The following is an 18219-nucleotide window of genomic DNA, read 5'->3' as shown; positions in this document are numbered from 1 at the left end:
ATAAAATGACGGCTAAAAAAATATTCTTCATAAATTTCTCATTGGTAAGACATATTCTAAAAGTCCATTTGGTTTTTTTTTTTAAACTGATTTGTCCTTTAAGTCTTAATTGATTGGCTTTTATATCATAGGAAATACATTTAGCTTTTAGAAACAGTAAAAAAAAAAAAACAAAAAAAAACATTATCTTAGCCTGCACACAATGAGTTTTTGTCCCCTTCTCCTTTGGTTCAGTATTTTCCAAAAGGTCAACAGTTTAAAGAAAGCATTTTGTTTAAGCTTGCACTGAAAAATCTTTTCATGTTACAGCAGGCTTAAAAATGTTTTTACGTTTTCATGCAGTACACCTGATCTCTCCTTTAAAAGCAAGTGTATTTAGTCTAAATTACATTCTTATAAAAACAAGGTGAAGGGTGGTTAGGTGAAAGCACTCCTTCAGGAACCATAAAATTTGGTCAACCACACAAATGAAACTGTAGGCTGAACAAAGTATTCTCACTTTCATTCTTTAAATACAGGATATTTAAATACAGGATATGTTCCATAATGTTGAGAACCGTATTTAATGCTTGGAAGAGAAATAAGTTCAAGGTGATAAAAATATTAAATAGAATATAACATACCTCTCAAGCTTCAACTTTTGACTGAATCAACTCTTGACTGAAAAGAAGAAGGTATAAACATGAAACACCCCTTCCTTGATTTTGGGCTCCCAAAGTCTAAAGTAAAATTAGAATATTCAATTGATCACAGATATTTACTACACTCAATGCAATAATGCACTAACAATTGAAAAAAATACTGCAATATTGTACATCTTCTCTGTATTTTACATTATCTTCCCCACAGCTATTGAAAATTCCAGCCTCAGGTTGAAACACAACCTACACAACTGGCCATAAGTTGTTAATAGTTCTGCTTCTTAGGAAAAGCACTATTGTGGCATTTGCTCATTTTAGCCAATAGCACAAGGGAAAAAAGAAAAAACACACATGGGAGCCTTAGTTGAGTTTTTGACAATGCTAAGGAACAAAAGCAGACCAAACACAGTCGTTGAAAACACTCCTGGATTTGTCTTGAGATGCTGTGATCTCTTTGAGTTAGAAGCTGGCTGACCCTGTTCTGTTTCCTGGCCGCCACTGGTTTTCCTTCCATGGGAAACAAGATCCACATAACCTGCCATACTAGGTGCACTTGGCCTTTCTCGTGTCTCCCTAGTCTCTTCCCTGACTCTGATGGAATTTTCCAGTTCACAGTAAGCTGCCTGCTTCTGATGGGCAGGAGTTACACAATCAAAATACCACCAAAGCATTAAACTGTTTTCAGCATTTCTCAACAGGGATACCCCACGAGGTAACAGATCTCTTAATGGGTGAGAATAACTTCTACTTGGAACACAACTTCCTGATCGTCTCGGGATTTCCGTATCTGGCAGCTCTCAATACACTGATGTATACTGAGGAAGGATTCTGAAGAGGTTTGGTGATACCTTGTTGGGAACAGATTTAGAAAACGCGAGGTACCACGTAGCCCTACAACCCCGTGATGCTGCGCTGGGAACAAACAGGGAAATGGAGAGAGCAAAGCGCCCCTACAGTTTGCAACCCAATGAGAATCCCTGGGGAGAAGTCGTCTCCCCACCAAGGAGAAACAAGATGAGCTCACAGATCTAATGATAAACTTGAGAGAACAGCAAACTAATTCCTCGTCCGGGCTTCAGAACGATGACATACATCTACATTTATTAGGAACGCCTAGATCCATTGATTGTATTTAAAAGAACAAACCCAAAACAACCCAGCTTGAGGGGCAGAAGACGCAGGGATTAAATGCATACTTTGTTTCTCTGGGTGTTCCCATGTCAAGAAGTCACATTTTTCTCTTTGGCTCAATGAGCAAAACTTTATTCAAAATTACAGACAACAGTACTTGGTTCCTGTGTTTATAGAAATAGAATCGAAGTTTCTATGCATATATGGGATTTTGAGGAGATGAACATAATGCCACAGTCCAAAGGACAAGAAGCTTGAAAGATAATTGAAAGTTTCAATATACTGTTACTTTTCAACTTTGTACACCCCACAGAGCAGAGTGAAAATCTAGGGCTCCATGGTGCTGGAGAATCTAAGTCAATTTATTGAATTATTTACCTTGACATAGTCGCTACAAAGCAGTGGGAAGCTTTTGAGGTTCCTCAATGACAGAACTCAATTCAAAATGAAATACTGTCTTTATAAAATGTAGACCAATAAACTCAAATTCAGAAAGGTACTCTAAGATAATCTGGCTGGGAATTAGATTATAAAAATTTCAGGTAATTGTTATGGGAATGTTTTTTCCATTAATCCACTTGAAAATCACTATGATTGATTGTAGTATTTCTATATTTTGGCTGAAAGATACAAACACCATGATCAAATGATCTGAACCTCTCTCATTTGAGTTCACTATTAACAAACATTTTCAGCGCTATTATGCCAATTAACTCATTATTTAAATACACTCTGACTTTTCAAAACATTTTAAGATATACTGGATCTTGTGACATCGTGAAAATCCTTCTCCTCAAAATTTGTTTGATGAGTTTTCCCCTGGTTAAAATGTCAGTATCTTGAGAACTATGAACTTGAGGGAGGCTGTCTGGATCTTGACATTCCTCAGCATGTCTATTACAGCTCTTCAGAAAGACTCTGTCGAGGCACAGCAGCTGTGTTGCTATGAATGACCGCTTGATTCGAGTTCACAGGGATGAATATTTTTTCTTGCTTTTCAATTACATTATTTCATATCAGGAATATTAGGATTTAGGCTTACACATCATTCAGTTTCTTAGCATGGCTAATTAATTTGAGCTTTTGAACTTCAGATGAACTTGGGCTGAGGTTTTAAGTCTATAATGAAACCTGAAACCAAGCACGCTTCCCCTGGTTTCAGTCTAATTGTTGAAGTCTTCATAACTTCAGGGCATAGGAAACGTGTGTCTGGCACATTTTAGAAACTAGTGTTTTGATTTTTTTTTTAAAGGCAAGTTCTGCTATGTGCACAATAACCGACACATAGCTCTTCTGCAGCTGCAGGACAGGAAATCCTCAAGGATCCTTTCTCAGGCCATTTGTTCTTTAATTTGTTCAGTCGCTCGGTCGTGTCCGCCTCTTCGCAACTCCAGGGACTGCAGTCACCAGGCTCCCGTCTTTCACTGTGGGCCCTAGTTTTCCTTCTGTACCTTAGTCCTTAGTTTAGCAAGTTCCTCCTCTAAACTTCTAATGTGTTCCTCCAGCGTGGCCTTGTCTTGCTGGGCTTTCTGACTGGCTTGGCTTCGTGCTTCTTCAATCTTCCTCTCATACCACTTTTCCATCTGGGTGGAAACAGCCTCAAAGAAATACTGGGTGAGCTCCAGCGCCTGGGAGGCGTCTCGACCGTGAGGGGCGGTCTGCTCGCCGCCGGCTGCTGGAGGCGGCGGCTGCCCGCCGGCAGTGCTGGCTGCTGGCTGCTGGCCTCGGTGCCTCGTCTGCCCGCTTTTCCCAGACTTCTTGGTCTGGGTGCCTCTGTCAACACAAGGCCCAGCCTGTGGATCGCCTCTGGCTGCCTCTTTCAAGGGGAGCGAGGCTGTCTGGACCTTGACGTTCCTCAGTCGGGAGCCCGTACAGTCCGAGGAAGACAGCTCCTGCTGCTGGAGTCTGTGGGTGGCGGTGGAGCTGAGGGCCTTGTCCTTGGGCCTGACCACCTGGGGGGAACTGTCCGAGGCGGCTACTGGGCCTGCAGTCACCACTGACTGATCCACACCTGGTTTTGGAAGGAAAACAAAAGTCAGAGTGAAGCTAGTTCATACAGGCACCTGGGCCGGCATTTGAGAGTCTTGGGAATCCTGTAACCGCCAGCCTCTCCATCACCACCCACCTGTGCAGCTTCTCCCGTCCTTTCCTCCCGCTTCTCCCTGGATTATGATGTTGGCTTGTCGGGGCTTTCAGGGGTACTGTGTGAGACCCACTCATGGCATCTAAGCCAAAATGTTGCTGGCCTTTCCTTTAGCCTGTCTCAATCTACACGACTTCCCAAGTGGCTGAGTGGTAAACAATCTGCCTGCCAATGCAGGAGATATCAGTTCGATCTTGGGTCAGGAAGATCCCGCTAAAGAAGGAAAAGGCAACCCAGTCCGGTATTCTCGTCTGGGAAATCCCGTGGACAGAGGAGCCTGGTGGGTTACAGTCCATGGGGTCATAGAGAGTCTAAGCGACTAAGCGACTAAACAACAACCATCTACATGAGAGGGCTCTGGGTACCACTTCCTGAAAGTTAAGGATGCTACATCTCACTGTATGTCCTAAGGCTGAGCTGGGCACTTACTGATGAGTAAGCACCCCCATTCTAATTTCTGGGCCTTTTCCACACCAGAGCCCCAGATACAAGTTTCTTGACCCAGTTTGGAGAGGTGGTCCCAATGCCCCTACCCAGAGCTCTATGACAAGTTCCATAACTAGTCCCAGCATGAAAAACTTGCCCAGGATTTTCCCCACCATTAAGGCACAAAGGTACGGAAATGGTCCATGATAATAGAAACACACAACACATCAAAATCCCCTATGAAGGTCTAATTACTAAGGCTGTGCATGTCCTCAGATGATCATCGTTGAGTACAACCACTGAGCGAACATAATGGTGAACAAAAAATAATGGTGCTCCGCTAAAAGCATCTCTCATCCAGCACCTGGGGCAACTTCGATATACGATCTGTGGTTTAGCGAGGCTGTACAGATGTAAAGAGATGTGGGCTCAATATGGGTCGGGAAGATCCCCTGGAGGAGGGCACGCCAACCCACTCCAGTATTCTTGCCTGGAGAATCCCCTGGACAGAGAAGCCTGGCGGGCTACAGTTCACAGGGTCGAAAAGAGTCGAACATGACCAAAGCGACGGAGCACCCGTGCAGAGCTGGCCAAGGGTGGACGAGGAAGGCAGAGAGGGGCACGGGGCGAGCGCCCTGCCCAACAGACAGGTCCCCTCCTCACCCCAATCTTTGCTGCCCACTTTCACACTATCAGTACTGCACTGCTATCGCTGATCAGAGATTCTTCTGTTCCTTCATTCAACAAATTTTTGAGCACGTAAATAAGAGTACTTTATTATTAAAGAGCAACAGCGTGGTCCTGGCCCCTACAGAGATCATGCTACAGGCTGGTGCTTCATGCAGCCCTATCACACAGGCTGTCTTCAGATGCAAGAAGAGAACTCAACCTGGGGGTTTCGTCACCTGTGGGTGGAGGGGCTCTCTCTGCATGCTGGTTACCTGTGGAGGACTCACAAGTGGATGGCGTGGACTTAGTCCTGGAGGCCCTAGAATCTCCAGAAAGCTTCAGCTCCAGATTCTGAATCTTTAACATGCACCAGGTTTTTAATTCATCCACCAAGGACATCTAAAAAATAATCCCACAAGTTAGTACACAAATCATCAGGAGACTGTGATACACAGCTTATGAACTAAAGCCTCAAGAATGAGCTTTTCAATTATGATAGGCTATTATCTGGACAAGGCCCAAAGCTGTGGGCTGCCTCCCTTCCACAGGCTGCCCCCAAAGCCTGGGATTCACCTAGCACCCAAGCCGATAGCTACCTATCATCTTCATTAAGTGACTTAGAGGCATCTTAAAAGCAAACACCGAGGTGGTGCAGTGGTAAAGAATCTGCCTGCCAGTGAAGGAGACACAAGAGACTCGGGTTCCATCCAAGGGTCGGGAAGGTCCCCTGGAGGAGGAAAAGGCAACCGGCCCCAGGACTCTTGCCTGAGGATCCCGTGGCCAGAGGAGCCTGGCGGGCTCGTCCGTGGGGTTGCAGAGTCAGCCGTGAGTGAGCACCCAGCACCTGCAGCGCTTCTGGCCGCGCAGGGGCACAGGCTCACGCTCACAGGAGCTCGTTTCGCGTCTGCCGTCCCGGGTGGCCCGCGCGCTCGGGTAGGAACCGCGCTCTGTGCCCGGCGGAAGCGCAGCGCACAGCAGCGACCCTGGCGGAGCCCGCCTCCTCCCCAGCACCTCCTACGAACTGCCCGGCCTGCGCCTCCTACCTGCTCGGTCAGCCACAAACAGGAGCCGGGCTCCAGGCTCTCCCCTACCTTCAGGCTATAAAACTGACACGCTCTGTGACGCGAGCACGTTCCGAGGACCTGGGCGCTCTCAGCGGCAGGTCTGCGCCCCGGCCGGGGGCGGAGTGCGGACGGACGCGGAGGCCGCGCTCACCTGCCGTCTCTCCCCCTCGCGCTTCTCCGAGTCCCAGTGCTGCTGCAGGCGGCTCAGGCACTCCGTCCTCTCCGCCGAGAGTCGCTCCACCATCAGCTTGTCCAGAACCCGCATCTAGGATTCAGGGGGCGAAGGGGACGTGGTGACTGAGACGACCTAAGGCTGCGCCCTGATGCCTTCACTCCTGAGACGAGTAGGGGGCCAGACAGAAGGCCAGCACATCCCACTCCTCGCCCTGCTCTTTCCGTGAGGCCCTCATGGACCTCTACGCTTTCAGAATTCCTGAGTATGTTTCTGTGTAAGCCAATGCTGATTTCTTTCTCTCATTTAAAATCCTGAGTGGGTCCAGAGAATATAAATACACAGTAAATATACAATTTGAGCCAATATATTCCTTGTCAGTAAAAGAAAATTTGTATGGGCCTTTGAAAATTATTTCCAAGACTATTGTTACAAGGAAAAACTCTTTCTTTCTTTCTTTTTTTTTTTTTTTAGGAAAAACTATTTCAAGGAGTATGGAGCTATCCCAGTTCCTCTTTTTAAAAAAAAATTTTTTTTTAAATTTACTTATTTTTAATTGAAGGATACTTGCTTTACAATATTGTGTTGGTCTCTACCAGACATCAGCGTGGATCAGCCAAGGTTTACCCACGTCCCCTCACACCTCCCTTCCCATCCCACACCCCTAGGTCCGACTCCCTTTTTTTTAAATTTTTTTTTATTCATTTATTTGGCTGCACCAGGTCTTAGTTGCAGCATGTGGCATCTAGTTCCCTGACCAGGGATCGAACCTGGGCGCCCTGCATTGGGAGCTCAGAGTCTTAACCACTGGGCCAGCAGCAAAGTCCCCCGACTCCCCTTTTAAAAATGTTTTTTTAACCCCCCTTCCCCTTTTTAAAGGTGAGTGGCTGCCCGAGAATAAAGGAAAGCCGCTGAATAGTCAGCACTTTCCTCCAGCATTCCCAGTGAACAGACGCTTCACTGAAAGTTCTCACAGCACCTGTGAAGAAGGGGGTGGACGGAGTTCAAAGGGATCACGTCAGGGAGTGACAGCTTATGGTGAACAATGTCAGATTCGTGATTTCCGAAGATTTAGCTTTGGACCAGGGACCAGGCTTGATTGCTCAAGAGCTTTTGTGTAGCAGAGTTTTACTAAAGTATGAAGAGAGACAGAGAAAGCTTCTGACGCAGACACCAGGAGGGGACGGAGAGCGCCCCCCTCGCCAGTGTGAGCAAGGGAGTTATTTACAATAAAGCAAAAGAATGTCTCAAGTTTGTGAAAACTTTACCAGACCCACTCCCACAATTTACATTTTAGGATAACAGGATTAGAACTTAAACAATAGAAAAGATCCTACCAGACCCACTCCCATAATACACATTCTAAAATATCAGGACCAGTCGGAAGGTTTTCAGGAAGGAGAAACTGTCCTCAAGCAGGATACATTGTTGTTATATAATCCCTGGTACAGAGTTTAAACTGAGTTGTGTAATCATCAGTTTCAGGATAAAAAGAAAAAAAAAAGTTTTATGTGACTAAGACTAAGGCATGTAGAGGGGAAAAAAGATGTTTGGCCTTTCCTCTTCCTTGGGAATTCCAGGCCCCTATCTCCTCCTCGAGAGCCCCAGGCCCCTTTCTCCTTCTCGGGGACCCCAGACTTCTTATCAACCTGCCCAGGAACGGACTCTCTCAGGAGGAGCGAGTGACGGTCCCCTTGCAGTCACGTGCCCTTCTCTGCTCCTCCAGTCCCTAAGCTGCGGGGCCCCGACGCCCGCTGCCTGCGGGGCCCCGACGCCCGCTGCCTGCGGGGCCCCGACGCCCGCTGCCTGCGGACTCTGACGCCCGCTGCCTGCGGGGCCCTGACACCCTCTGCCTGTGGGCTCTGATACTCAGCAGGACAAACTCCCAGTGCATGACAAGCTCCGCAGAAGAGAAAGGAGCCGCTCTGAGTGGAAGCCAGCATGGAGGGCTTGGCAGCGGGCGCCTCTCCTGCCGGGGACATACTGACATTCCACGCTCAGATGTTCGTAAATAAAAGAGGAGCAGCAGCTCTGGAGATGTGGTGAGCTCCTTCTGCTTGGGCTCCTCATCCTGCACAGCCTCCTGGGACCAGCTCTCCTCCTGTTTCCTAGTACCAGCCTGCTCTCCCATCTCCTGCCCCCTGCCTAGACCGGACAGTACCCAGGCTGACACACAGCTGTGTTCCTGGGGCATAGCTGACGGTCCAGGCAGGTGCTCCTGACTCATGCTGCGCTAGAGTCAGTCCCCTGAGACCCAGAATGAGGACTAAGGTTCTACACCCCAGTCTGTCACCCTCTTTGAGCCAAACAGAGGTCCGTGAGACATCTCAGCATTCACCTAATGCATTCCCCTCTGTGCTTGGGCTAGCTAAAGTCAGGTTTTATTTACAAAACAGTTTAACTAATCTATTATGGCCCAGATAGTTTTAAAATGGGCTTTTTATGAAATGCAAATAACCCACAAACCTTAAAAATAATTTCACCAATAGACAGGGACATACAAATTAAAGTCAAATGTCCTTAGTTAATTTGGAAAAAACTTTAAAAAAAAAAATTCAATGATAGCAAAGCTTTGAAACAGAAACTCAGATCCTGCTTGTAGGATATAAATTGGTACAACCTTTCAATTAAGTGGCTTGCCAACACTTATCAAGAGCCTTAAACATATTCTCAACTTTAGGTCCCATTATCCTAATTCTAAGCATATAACCTCAGAAGCAATCAAGTTTCTGTACATAAATGTTCACAGCATTTATTGAGTAGAGTGAAAAATTATAAGCAACTGTCGTATCTAACAAAAGGTATGGTTAAATAAATTATGTGGTATTGATGTGCTGGAATATTATGAAACCAAGGACGTGGGGAAGTGCTCAAGAAACAAAATTAAGCAGAACGGCTTCCCTCGTGGCTCAGCCTCCTGCCAATGCCAGAGACACAGGTGTGATCCCTGGTCCAGGAGGACTGCACGTGCCGTGGGGCAACTAGGGCTGCAAGCTGTAACCACTGAGCCCACGCCCACAGCAAGGGACGGCATGACAGTGGGAAGCCAAGCCCTGCAACCAGACAAAACCCGCAGCAGCCGCGAAGGCCCAGCACAGTCAAACCTAAATAAAACTTTATTAAAAAATAAAGTGAAGTGAAAAAAGTAAAGCAAAATTCTATTTCCACACATAGAAATTGTACACCACCATTAAAAAGCACACGCTAGCTCCTTTTACTAACTTAAAAAGTAAACTGAAAATAAAAAACGCACAGTATGGTTCCATTTCTTGTTTAAAAGTGAAAATTAGTAAGGTTATATCTATAAAAGAAAAAAACCTACAGGAAAAATACATAGTAATGGGAGGGTTTCTGGGCAGGGTCACTGCAATAATAGCTCTGCATGTGAGGTGTTTTCCCCAAATAACATGTGTTACTTTGTAAGCTTTTAAAAGTTTTTTTATATTTAAAAACCTATATCCATCACATATCTACTAATTACAAAGGGAAAACATACCTTTACAGTGGAGAGAGACAGTGATTACCAGCTTAGCCAAGCAATCGAACTTAGCGTCAGTAATAACGAGACATCCTGACGTGTCTCTTCTGACGTGATGTAATTTGAAGCTTACACAATTAACTATGAAATATTCTTGCCAAAAATATTTAACCTAAACCTAAATAAGCATCTAGAGTAATGATTCTCAAACTTGTTTCTACCAGCATCACCTGGAGATTCTTTTAAAATACAGGTCGCTAAGACTCTGCCCCTGGAGTTTTATTTACAGTTAAATTCAGGAGATTTGGGCGGAGGCCCAAGAATTTGCATATTTTCCCCCTCAAGTCCCCAGATGATACTGATGCTGCTGGTTTGGGGACAACGCATCGAGGATTACTGCTCTAGACCCAACTTTCACTTTACAGACAGAGGGATAGACGGACAAGTGAAAAAAGCCATGAAGAAACTGTCAGACAAATCCAGACTATAAAACATTCTATTAAACAAATGGCTTGGACTCTGTTAAAAAGTTGTTATGAGAAGAAACAAGAGCCACAAGAAGAAACCAGGGGCTGTTTTAGATGAAAAGAGACCCAGCATATAGTATACAAGCACAAAGGATTCACTGGACCCTAGGTTGGGATTGAAAACAAAAACCTGCTACAAAACACACCTATTTTAGGAGAACTGAGAAAATCTGAATATGGACTGCACATCACACAATTAGTGTTACTTTTCTCAGATGTGAAGACGGCATCGTGTAAGGAAGGATGAGATCCCCATTGTTAGTCAATGTGCTCTGGAGTACTTAAAGATTAGGGTCAGCAAACGAACCAGAAGTGTGTGCGAAAGACACAGTGCAAACGTGGGAACACAGTGACCACTGGCTGAGCCGAGGCGGAGGCTGCACAGACGTTCAGGAAGCTGTGCTTGCAACCTTTCTCCGTGTGTGACTGCTTTCAAAATAAAGTTGGAAAAATAAAAAAAGCTGCACGTGATTGTATTACTTTAGTGTACAAGGGGCAAGGGGAGTAAGGCACACAGACATAAAAGGACTGGAGGAAATAAACCCAAATATGAACAGTGCTTTTTCATCATAGTAGGTTCACAGGTGATTTATTTTCCTTTCCTAGTTTTCATGTGTTTTAAAAATGCTCCATAATGGTATATGTTATTTTATAATCAGAAGCAATTAAAACATGCTCTTAAAAATTTTTAAGTCAGTGGCTTTCAAGAAGGCACATAAAGTGATCACAAAGGGCAGAAGACCTAAATAGACATTTCTGCAAAGACATGCAGGTAGCCAGGAGGCATGTGAAAAGATGGTCAACACAACTAAATATTAGAGAAATGCAGATCAAAACCACAGTGAGGTATCACTTCACACCCATCAGAATGGCCTGCATCAAAAATCTATAAACAATAAACGCTGGAGAGGGTGTGGAGAAAAGGGAGCCCTCCTATACTGCTGATGGGAATGTGAACTGAAGTATCCACTATGGAGAATAGCATAGAGGTTCTTTACAAAACTAAAACTAGACCTGTCATCAGTTCAGGTCAGTCGCTCAGTCGTGTCCGACTCTTTGCAACCCCACGGACTGCAGCACGCCAGGCCTCCCTGTCCATTGCCAACTCCTGGAGTTTACTCAAACTCATGTCCATTGAGTCGGTGATGCCATCCAGCCATCTCATCCTCTGTCGTCCCCTTCTCCTCCTGCCCCCAATCCCTCCCAGCATCAGGGTCTTTTCCAATGACTCAGTTCTTTGCATCAGGTGGCCAAAGTGTTGGAGTGTCAGCTTCAGCATCAGTCCTCCCAGTGAACACCCAGGACTGATTTCCTTTAGGATGGACTGGTTGGATTTCCTTGCAGTCCAAGGGACTCTCAAGAGTCTTCTCCAACACCACAGTTCAAAAGCATCAATTCTTTGGCGCTCAGCTTTCTTTATAGTCCAACTCTCACGTCCATACATGACCATTAGAAAAACCATAGCTTTGACTAGATGGACCTTTGTTGGCAAAGTAACGTCTCTGTTTTTTAATATGCTGTCTAAGTTGGTTGTAACTTTTCTCCCAAGGAGCAAGTGTCTTTTAATTTCATGGCTGCAGCCACCATCTGCAGTGATTTGGAGCCCAAAAAGATAAAGTCTGTCACTGTTTCAACTGTTTCCCCATCTATTTCCCATGACGTGATGGGACCAGATGCCATGATCTTAGTTTTCTGTATGTTGAGTTTTAAGCCAACTTTTTCACTCTCCTCTTTCACTTTCACCAAGAGGCTTTTTAGTTCTTTGCTTTCTGCTATAAGGGTGGTGTCATCTGCATATCTGAGGTTACTGATATTTCTCCCAGCAATCTTGAAAAATTGCCAGGAGATCTACCATATGACCCAGCAATCCCACTCCTGGGCATATACCTGAAGAAAACCATAATTCCAAAAGATACATGAACCACAATGTTCACTGCATCACTTTACAACAGCCAGGACATGGAAGCAACCTAAATGTCCATCAACAGAGGAACGGATAAAGAAGATGTGGTGTATACATACAATGGAATATTACTCAACCATCAAAAAGAATGAAATTGTGCCATTTGCACAGATGTGGATGGACCTAGAGACTGTCATGGAAAATGAGTCAGAAAAAGAAAAATATTCTCTATTTTAATGCATATATATGGAATCTAGAAAAACAGTACAGAGGAACCTGTTTGCAGGGCAGGGATAGACACACAAACAGAGAACATATGGATTCCAAGGGAGGAACAGAAGGTAGGATGAATTGAGATTGGCATTTACAAGTATATACACTCCTGTGTATGGAGGAGGAAATGGCAACCCACTCCAATATTCCTGCCTGGACAGTCCCGTGGACAGAAGAGCCTGGTGGGCTACAATCCATGGGGTCGCAAGAATCAGACACAACTGAGCAACTAAACCTACCTACTTACACTGCTACATATAAAACAGATAACTAGTGAGTGTAGTGCGGGGGACTCTAACTCAATGCTGTGGGGACCTAAATGGCAGGGAAATCCAAAAAAGAGGGGACACGTGTGTATGTAAGGCTGAGTCACCGCGCTGTACGCAGAAACCAACTCAATACTGTAAAGCAACTATACTCCAATAAAACTTTTTTTTTAAAAAAAAGAAAGAAATCACAATGGCTTTAAAGAAATCACAGGCCTCTCCTCTGACAGCCTGCCCGACATGCTCAGGGTAGAGTTTGCAGGACAGAAAGGCGTGCTGAGGTCTCTGATTTCACTTTCCGCCAGAACACGGCGTCACGAGAAGGGCAACCACTTACTTGGTGCTGGGTCTTATTCTCCATGTGCCCCAGCTTCACGTTCATCTTATCCTGAACCGACACCAGCTCTGCTTTGATCTCCTCCACAGTTGCTTCCAGCTGATTCTCCAGCTTGTTGATCAGGGGTTCACACCGACAGCCATTTATTGGCGCCTAGGAGGAGGAAAGCCAGAAAGGACTCATCAGTTCAGCTCGTTTACTCCTTGGTACCCATCCTGCGTTGGTCAGGTCACCTGGGGGACACATGTGATGGCAGACACTCACCCCTGGGGAAGCTCTGGACTGTCGCACAAGCCAAGCCTATAGGGCTGGCAAACGCTAAGAAGATTCAGAGAGGGGAACGTACAGTCCCCATCCTCAGATGCCTTTGTGTGTGTGTGTGTGTGTGCGTGCGCGTACTCCACACAGCTTGCAAGATCTTAGTTCCCAGATAAGGGATCAAACCCAGGCCCCTGGCAGTGAAAGCAAGAAGTCCCACCCACTGGGCTGCCAAGGAATGCCTTCAAGCTGCTTTTATCCTTTCCCTGGTCTCAAAATTATCTGGTCTCCTAAGGATGGTGCTGGAGAAAACTCTTGAGAGTCCCTTGGACTGCAAGGAGATCAAACTAGTCAATCCTAAAGGAAATGAACCCTGAATACTCATTGGAAGGACTGATGCTGAAGCTGAAGCTCCAATACTTTGGCCACCTGATGCGAAGAGTCGATGCATTGGAAAAGATCCTGATGCTGGGAAAGACTGAAGGCAAAGAAGAGTGTAACAGAGGATGAGATGGTTGGATGGCATCACCGATTCAATGGACATGAATTTGGGCAAGTTCCCAGAGACAGTCAGGGGCAGGGAGGCCAGGTGTGCTGCCGTCCATCAGGTCACAGAGTCGGACATGAGTTAGCGACTAAACAAGGTTGGTGCAGAAAGCCTTGCACCATCCCTTGGCTCGCCAGGCCTAAGCAGCAGGAGGGTGGTGTACTATTTAGGTGGGGAGGGCCAGCTGGCTTATCATCAAAGCTCCTGCCTTCTGTAGTCACTGCCTACAGTGGATATCAGCCTCCAGCAACAGGCTTACAGACTCCTTGCCTGCAGCCCTCGGGCCTGTCGGTACCTGCATCACTTTGCCGTCCTTGCCCCGGTACAGCGTGTAGAGCTGGTAGGCTCTGAACTCATGTGGCGGGGGCGGGGACGAGCAGCGATGCCTGGGCCTCTTTTTAGGGTGACTGTGAGCGTGCACGTTCTTCTGCTGGCCGGGCTGCTGGTCTGCTGGAGGGGTGGGGTCAGAAAACGCTGACACCTGCGGGAGAGGGGGAGACCGCCGCTGTGAGCACGCGACACCTGCCAGCCTGACGCCCAGCCAGCGGCTCCCCCCGCCCACCTCGCTCTCTGGCGGCGTCCTGCTCTAGGGACCACGTGCCAAGGGAGCTGTCACACGCCAACCTGGGGTCTGCAGCTGGCCAGGGCCAATTTCTGCACTCTGGCTCCGAGGCAGCAAGCCAGCCAAGTGAAGTGCCTTTTAACTGCTGGCCATGACGCTATCCCAGGGCCCTCCGCCAGCCCACCTCCCAGCCCTCTCGGCGGCTCTCACGTGCCTCCTGACCTTGGGTCTTGACTTTCTCTGTCTGCTGTCCTTTGCTCTGGGCTCCGGGGAGGCGGACAGGACATCTTCTCTGGCCTCTTCTTTCCTGGGTGCAGCCTGTTCACTGCTATGGGTGTCTCCTGCCGAGACACTTCCCTACAGAGGGGGGAAAAAACCCAGACACCTCCTCTACTGGACCCCTCAGCCTTATTCCATCATGGCATAACATTTCCCAGACTCCATCCACTTAAAGGACCCCTGGGAATCGTTAAAAAACAACAAATTTCAGACACAGGGAACACTGCTTGTGATTCTAACTGAACATCTGAGCTTTTCCTGGGGAGTTGAATATTTGTCTTTTTATTTATGTGCCAAACTAGATATCGCCTTGGGTCTCATTCTAAGTGTTAGAACTTCAGGAAGCTAGCACACATGAAACACTTGAGCATTAGAGGGTTTTTTTTTTATCTTTTACATTTCAACAAAAAGAAAACCCCACTCATTCTTTGAACTTGGACCCTCACAATTCATAGAGGAGAATGAGAACCGTTTGAAATGAAGGGGGGTAAAAAATCACCATCTCTAGTCCTTTTGAGAACGTTTACAAGTTAACATGTAGAATGCATACACAGGAACGTAATGAAAGTTACAATGCCTTAACCCTGGAAATTGATAAGATTCTCAAATGGACAGAAAAACAAGTACTTGGTATAAAATTTTATGTCCCCAAAATTGTCTCTAAATCCTAGTCTTCGTCCCCCTGGGGGAGCTGAAAGGCATGGTTCATTCCAGAGCTGCCACGTACAGTTGTGCAAGCTGTTCACTGCACAAAGGCACGAAGCCGAGGGCGTGGGTGAGGCGAGGGGGCTGAACCCCAGCTCCGGCTCTTCTCACCGTAAGTGCCCTGTGCTAGGCTGATGTCCGGGCGGCATCTCCTTCTAATTTGCACTAGGAGCCTTGTGGGCTAGCACTGCCTGGGTTTATTCCCTGAGAGGAAACAGAGGCAGCAAGCTACGCCAGTGGTCCTCCAACTTTAGTCCAGATTCAAATCACCTGGAGAGCTTGTTCAACCACAGATTGCTGGGCCCCACCCCAGAGTTTCTGAGACAGTGGGTCTGGGGTGAGGCCCCCAAATTTGCATTTCTAACAAGGTTCCAGGTGACAAGTGGACCCACATTTTGCAGATTTCACTGCTCTACATGATGGAGGGTGTGCTGTCAGAGGCCGTGCTGTCCCCGTGGAAGTGACGGGGCCACAGATGCTCAGGGCTCGCAAATACACGGGGTGTTGGAAAAGACCAGTGGAATGCGAGCCCACAGCCTGAAATCTGGGGAGAGTGGAAGACAAGAGGCCAGAAGGAAAGACAGGCTCTGAAGGACCCAGCAGGAAGGAGAGACCGAGGCGGGCCCAGCGGAGGCAGGGAGAGTTTCCCACCCGCGGGCAGGCGGGAGGGCCGCCCCACACCTTGCCTTGGGCCACCTCATCTCTCGGCACAGACTGAGCTCTCCTCTCTTCCTTGAGCCTCTCTCTCTTTTTCCTCAGGCTTCGCCCACGACTGAAGCGCAAGACCTGAAGGAGGCAAGAGGCATCGTTACAAACCACTGGTGTGCGCAGACCTGCCGAGAGCCTCCAGCCGAGCCGGGGAGACCACCTGCTATGTCCCGTGCACCCTGTGCTGGGCACTCAGGGTCCCAGAGGTGCAAGGACATCATTCCTGACCTTCAGGAGCTGACGTCTACAATGACACTAACAGGCACGTAGTCTGGGCCAGGGCCACCATGTAGGTGTGAGCAGGTTGCACACTGCTCAACTCCAGGGAGCACCACTCAGAGTCCAGGGCAGGAACGGAGTCCCCTGGGGTTGTGCGGCACGGCAGCCCGATGCCAGGCACAGTCTGTCTTGGGATACAGGGCCTGATCTAGCCCACCAGACGTCCTTCTTGGCCGAACCGTATCCAGGTCGTATTCAGATAGAACTTTTGTTCAAATATAACTGAGATGCACCTGTGAGCCACAGGACCACCCGCGGGGCTGGAGTCTCTTCCCCCAGAAGCAGCCTTTGGTCGGCCCCTTCGAGTGCAGAGACATGGAAGGGACACAGGCAAGGACATGCGGGGCCCTGCAGACTGAAGCCCAGCAGCAAGCTGGAGATCTTCAGGCAAGTGATCTGACCCCTCTGCGCTCCGGCCTCTCAAACATGAGAACAGGGAGCTGCTGGTATTAACCAAGACAAAGCAGGCAGCAGGCCCACCTGGTCCATCGGTCACGGTCAGGGGTCTCCCACCTGCCTGGCGGCCTTAGAGTCGCCGAGTTGGCAGAAAGGCTTCTAAGCGAACACAGAACACAGATCTTTGAGCTGGTGGGAACCTCCAGTCTCTGGCCCAGCCCCACACCCTTCTCCTGCAGACTCCCTACTCCTAGTTCCAGGGTTCACTCCCTTTAAAAAAACCAAAGGAGGTCCAGAAGTCGGAAGCACTTTCAAGGTCACACTCTTTCTGCAATAAAACAGTATTTTATCGTCTTATAGATAGACAAGTGTTCTCTGAAATTCAGCCTAGTGATTTTCATCTCAAGGTCAGACTTTCTTCTTGTGTTCATTAAATTCAAATGATACATTATAGGACAAAAAAAAAAACAAAACAAAAAACCAAACAACACCATCAACAGGCAGTGGGTACCACCTGAATGGAAAATATATGCCTGCAGCTGAACAGAATTTTTAAATTATATTCTCATCCCCTGAAAGCCAGCAGGTCTAAAAGTGTCCAGGGACCCCTGTGTCCATGAGATTAAGATTATTTTCATAATATTACAACATTGGCATTTTTCACACTCATTCTCTCATGAGTGTACTGTGGTGTTTGCCAGAAGCTACGTAAGTGATATTACAATAGATTGCATGCAGAAATAAAAGATGGCAGAATTCTGATCTAAGTAAGACAATAAGAAAATGTGCGAAAAACGTTCAACAATTCTACTCTCAATTTTTGTTTTGAAAAGTATTCTTTTGCAAAATGATGCTGTTTATGTTATTACAAAATGGATTTACTTTCAAATGATTAAAGTATTTAATATTTCTCAACTTTATTTTCAATTGGCAACTACTGATAGATATAAACTCACATACATAGAGTTCATTATGGGCCTCCATAACGTTGAAGAAAAGTTAAACGGTCTTTAGATAGAAAAGGTCTGAGAACCAGAGTCCTAAGCCAAATGTAGACTCAGTAGAAAGCCGAGTCAGATGAAAAGAAGAAACTAGTGCCCGCTGCTCATCTGCTTTACGGATACTTAACAGCACACAGCTCCAGAATCAGCCTAAAAGTCACTTTCCGAAGCATCTGTGAACCACATCCACCAAAAAGGAGAAGTAACATTCAGTTCACAAAACACTAAATAATCAGAAAAATTCCCTGCACTGACCACATTATTGGCCAGTGACAACTCTGCGTGGCTCACAGCCTTTCTCAGAGAACTGTGCATCCACCCAGATCATCAGTCTCCTCCACGTCACAGAAACCAGGGAATATTAACCCCGAGGTCTCGGAAGGAAACACCCTCATAGTACTGCCGGGAACCATCAAAATCCATGATCAACTAAGGTGCCGGGACAAGGGGATTT

At 46.9% G+C, this 18219-nt stretch overlaps 1 protein-coding gene across 9 annotated transcripts in view; it reads right to left on the bottom strand.

The window, feature by feature from the left end:
- Positions 1–1882: 1882 nt before the first annotated feature.
- ANKRD6 (ankyrin repeat domain 6) overlaps positions 1883–18219 on the bottom strand; it is a 175965-nt gene continuing 159628 nt past the window's right edge. For 5 of the 9 annotated variants that reach the window (XM_043439464.1, XM_043439465.1, XM_043439470.1 and 2 more), the window contains 7 exons: positions 16063–16167; positions 14620–14754; positions 14131–14316; positions 13031–13183; positions 6226–6339; positions 5283–5409; positions 1883–3783 (listed from right to left, as the gene is read on the bottom strand). In XM_043439464.1, the coding sequence (XP_043295399.1) occupies positions 3206–3783; positions 5283–5409; positions 6226–6339; positions 13031–13183; positions 14131–14316; positions 14620–14754; positions 16063–16167 (1398 nt within the window). In that variant the 3' untranslated portion in view covers positions 1883–3205. The remainder of the gene's footprint in view (positions 3784–5282; positions 5410–6225; positions 6340–13030; positions 13184–14130; positions 14317–14619; positions 14755–16062; positions 16168–18219) is intronic. The other 4 variants (XM_043439467.1, XM_043439463.1, XM_043439471.1 and 1 more) reach the window with 2 other exon arrangements.

This window comes from Cervus canadensis, chromosome 20 (genome assembly GCF_019320065.1).
Source record: "Cervus canadensis isolate Bull #8, Minnesota chromosome 20, ASM1932006v1, whole genome shotgun sequence".
NCBI lineage: Eukaryota > Metazoa > Chordata > Mammalia > Artiodactyla > Cervidae > Cervus > Cervus canadensis.
The sequence above is the reverse complement of the archived record's forward strand: the minus strand, read 5'-3'. Positions and strand labels throughout refer to the sequence as shown.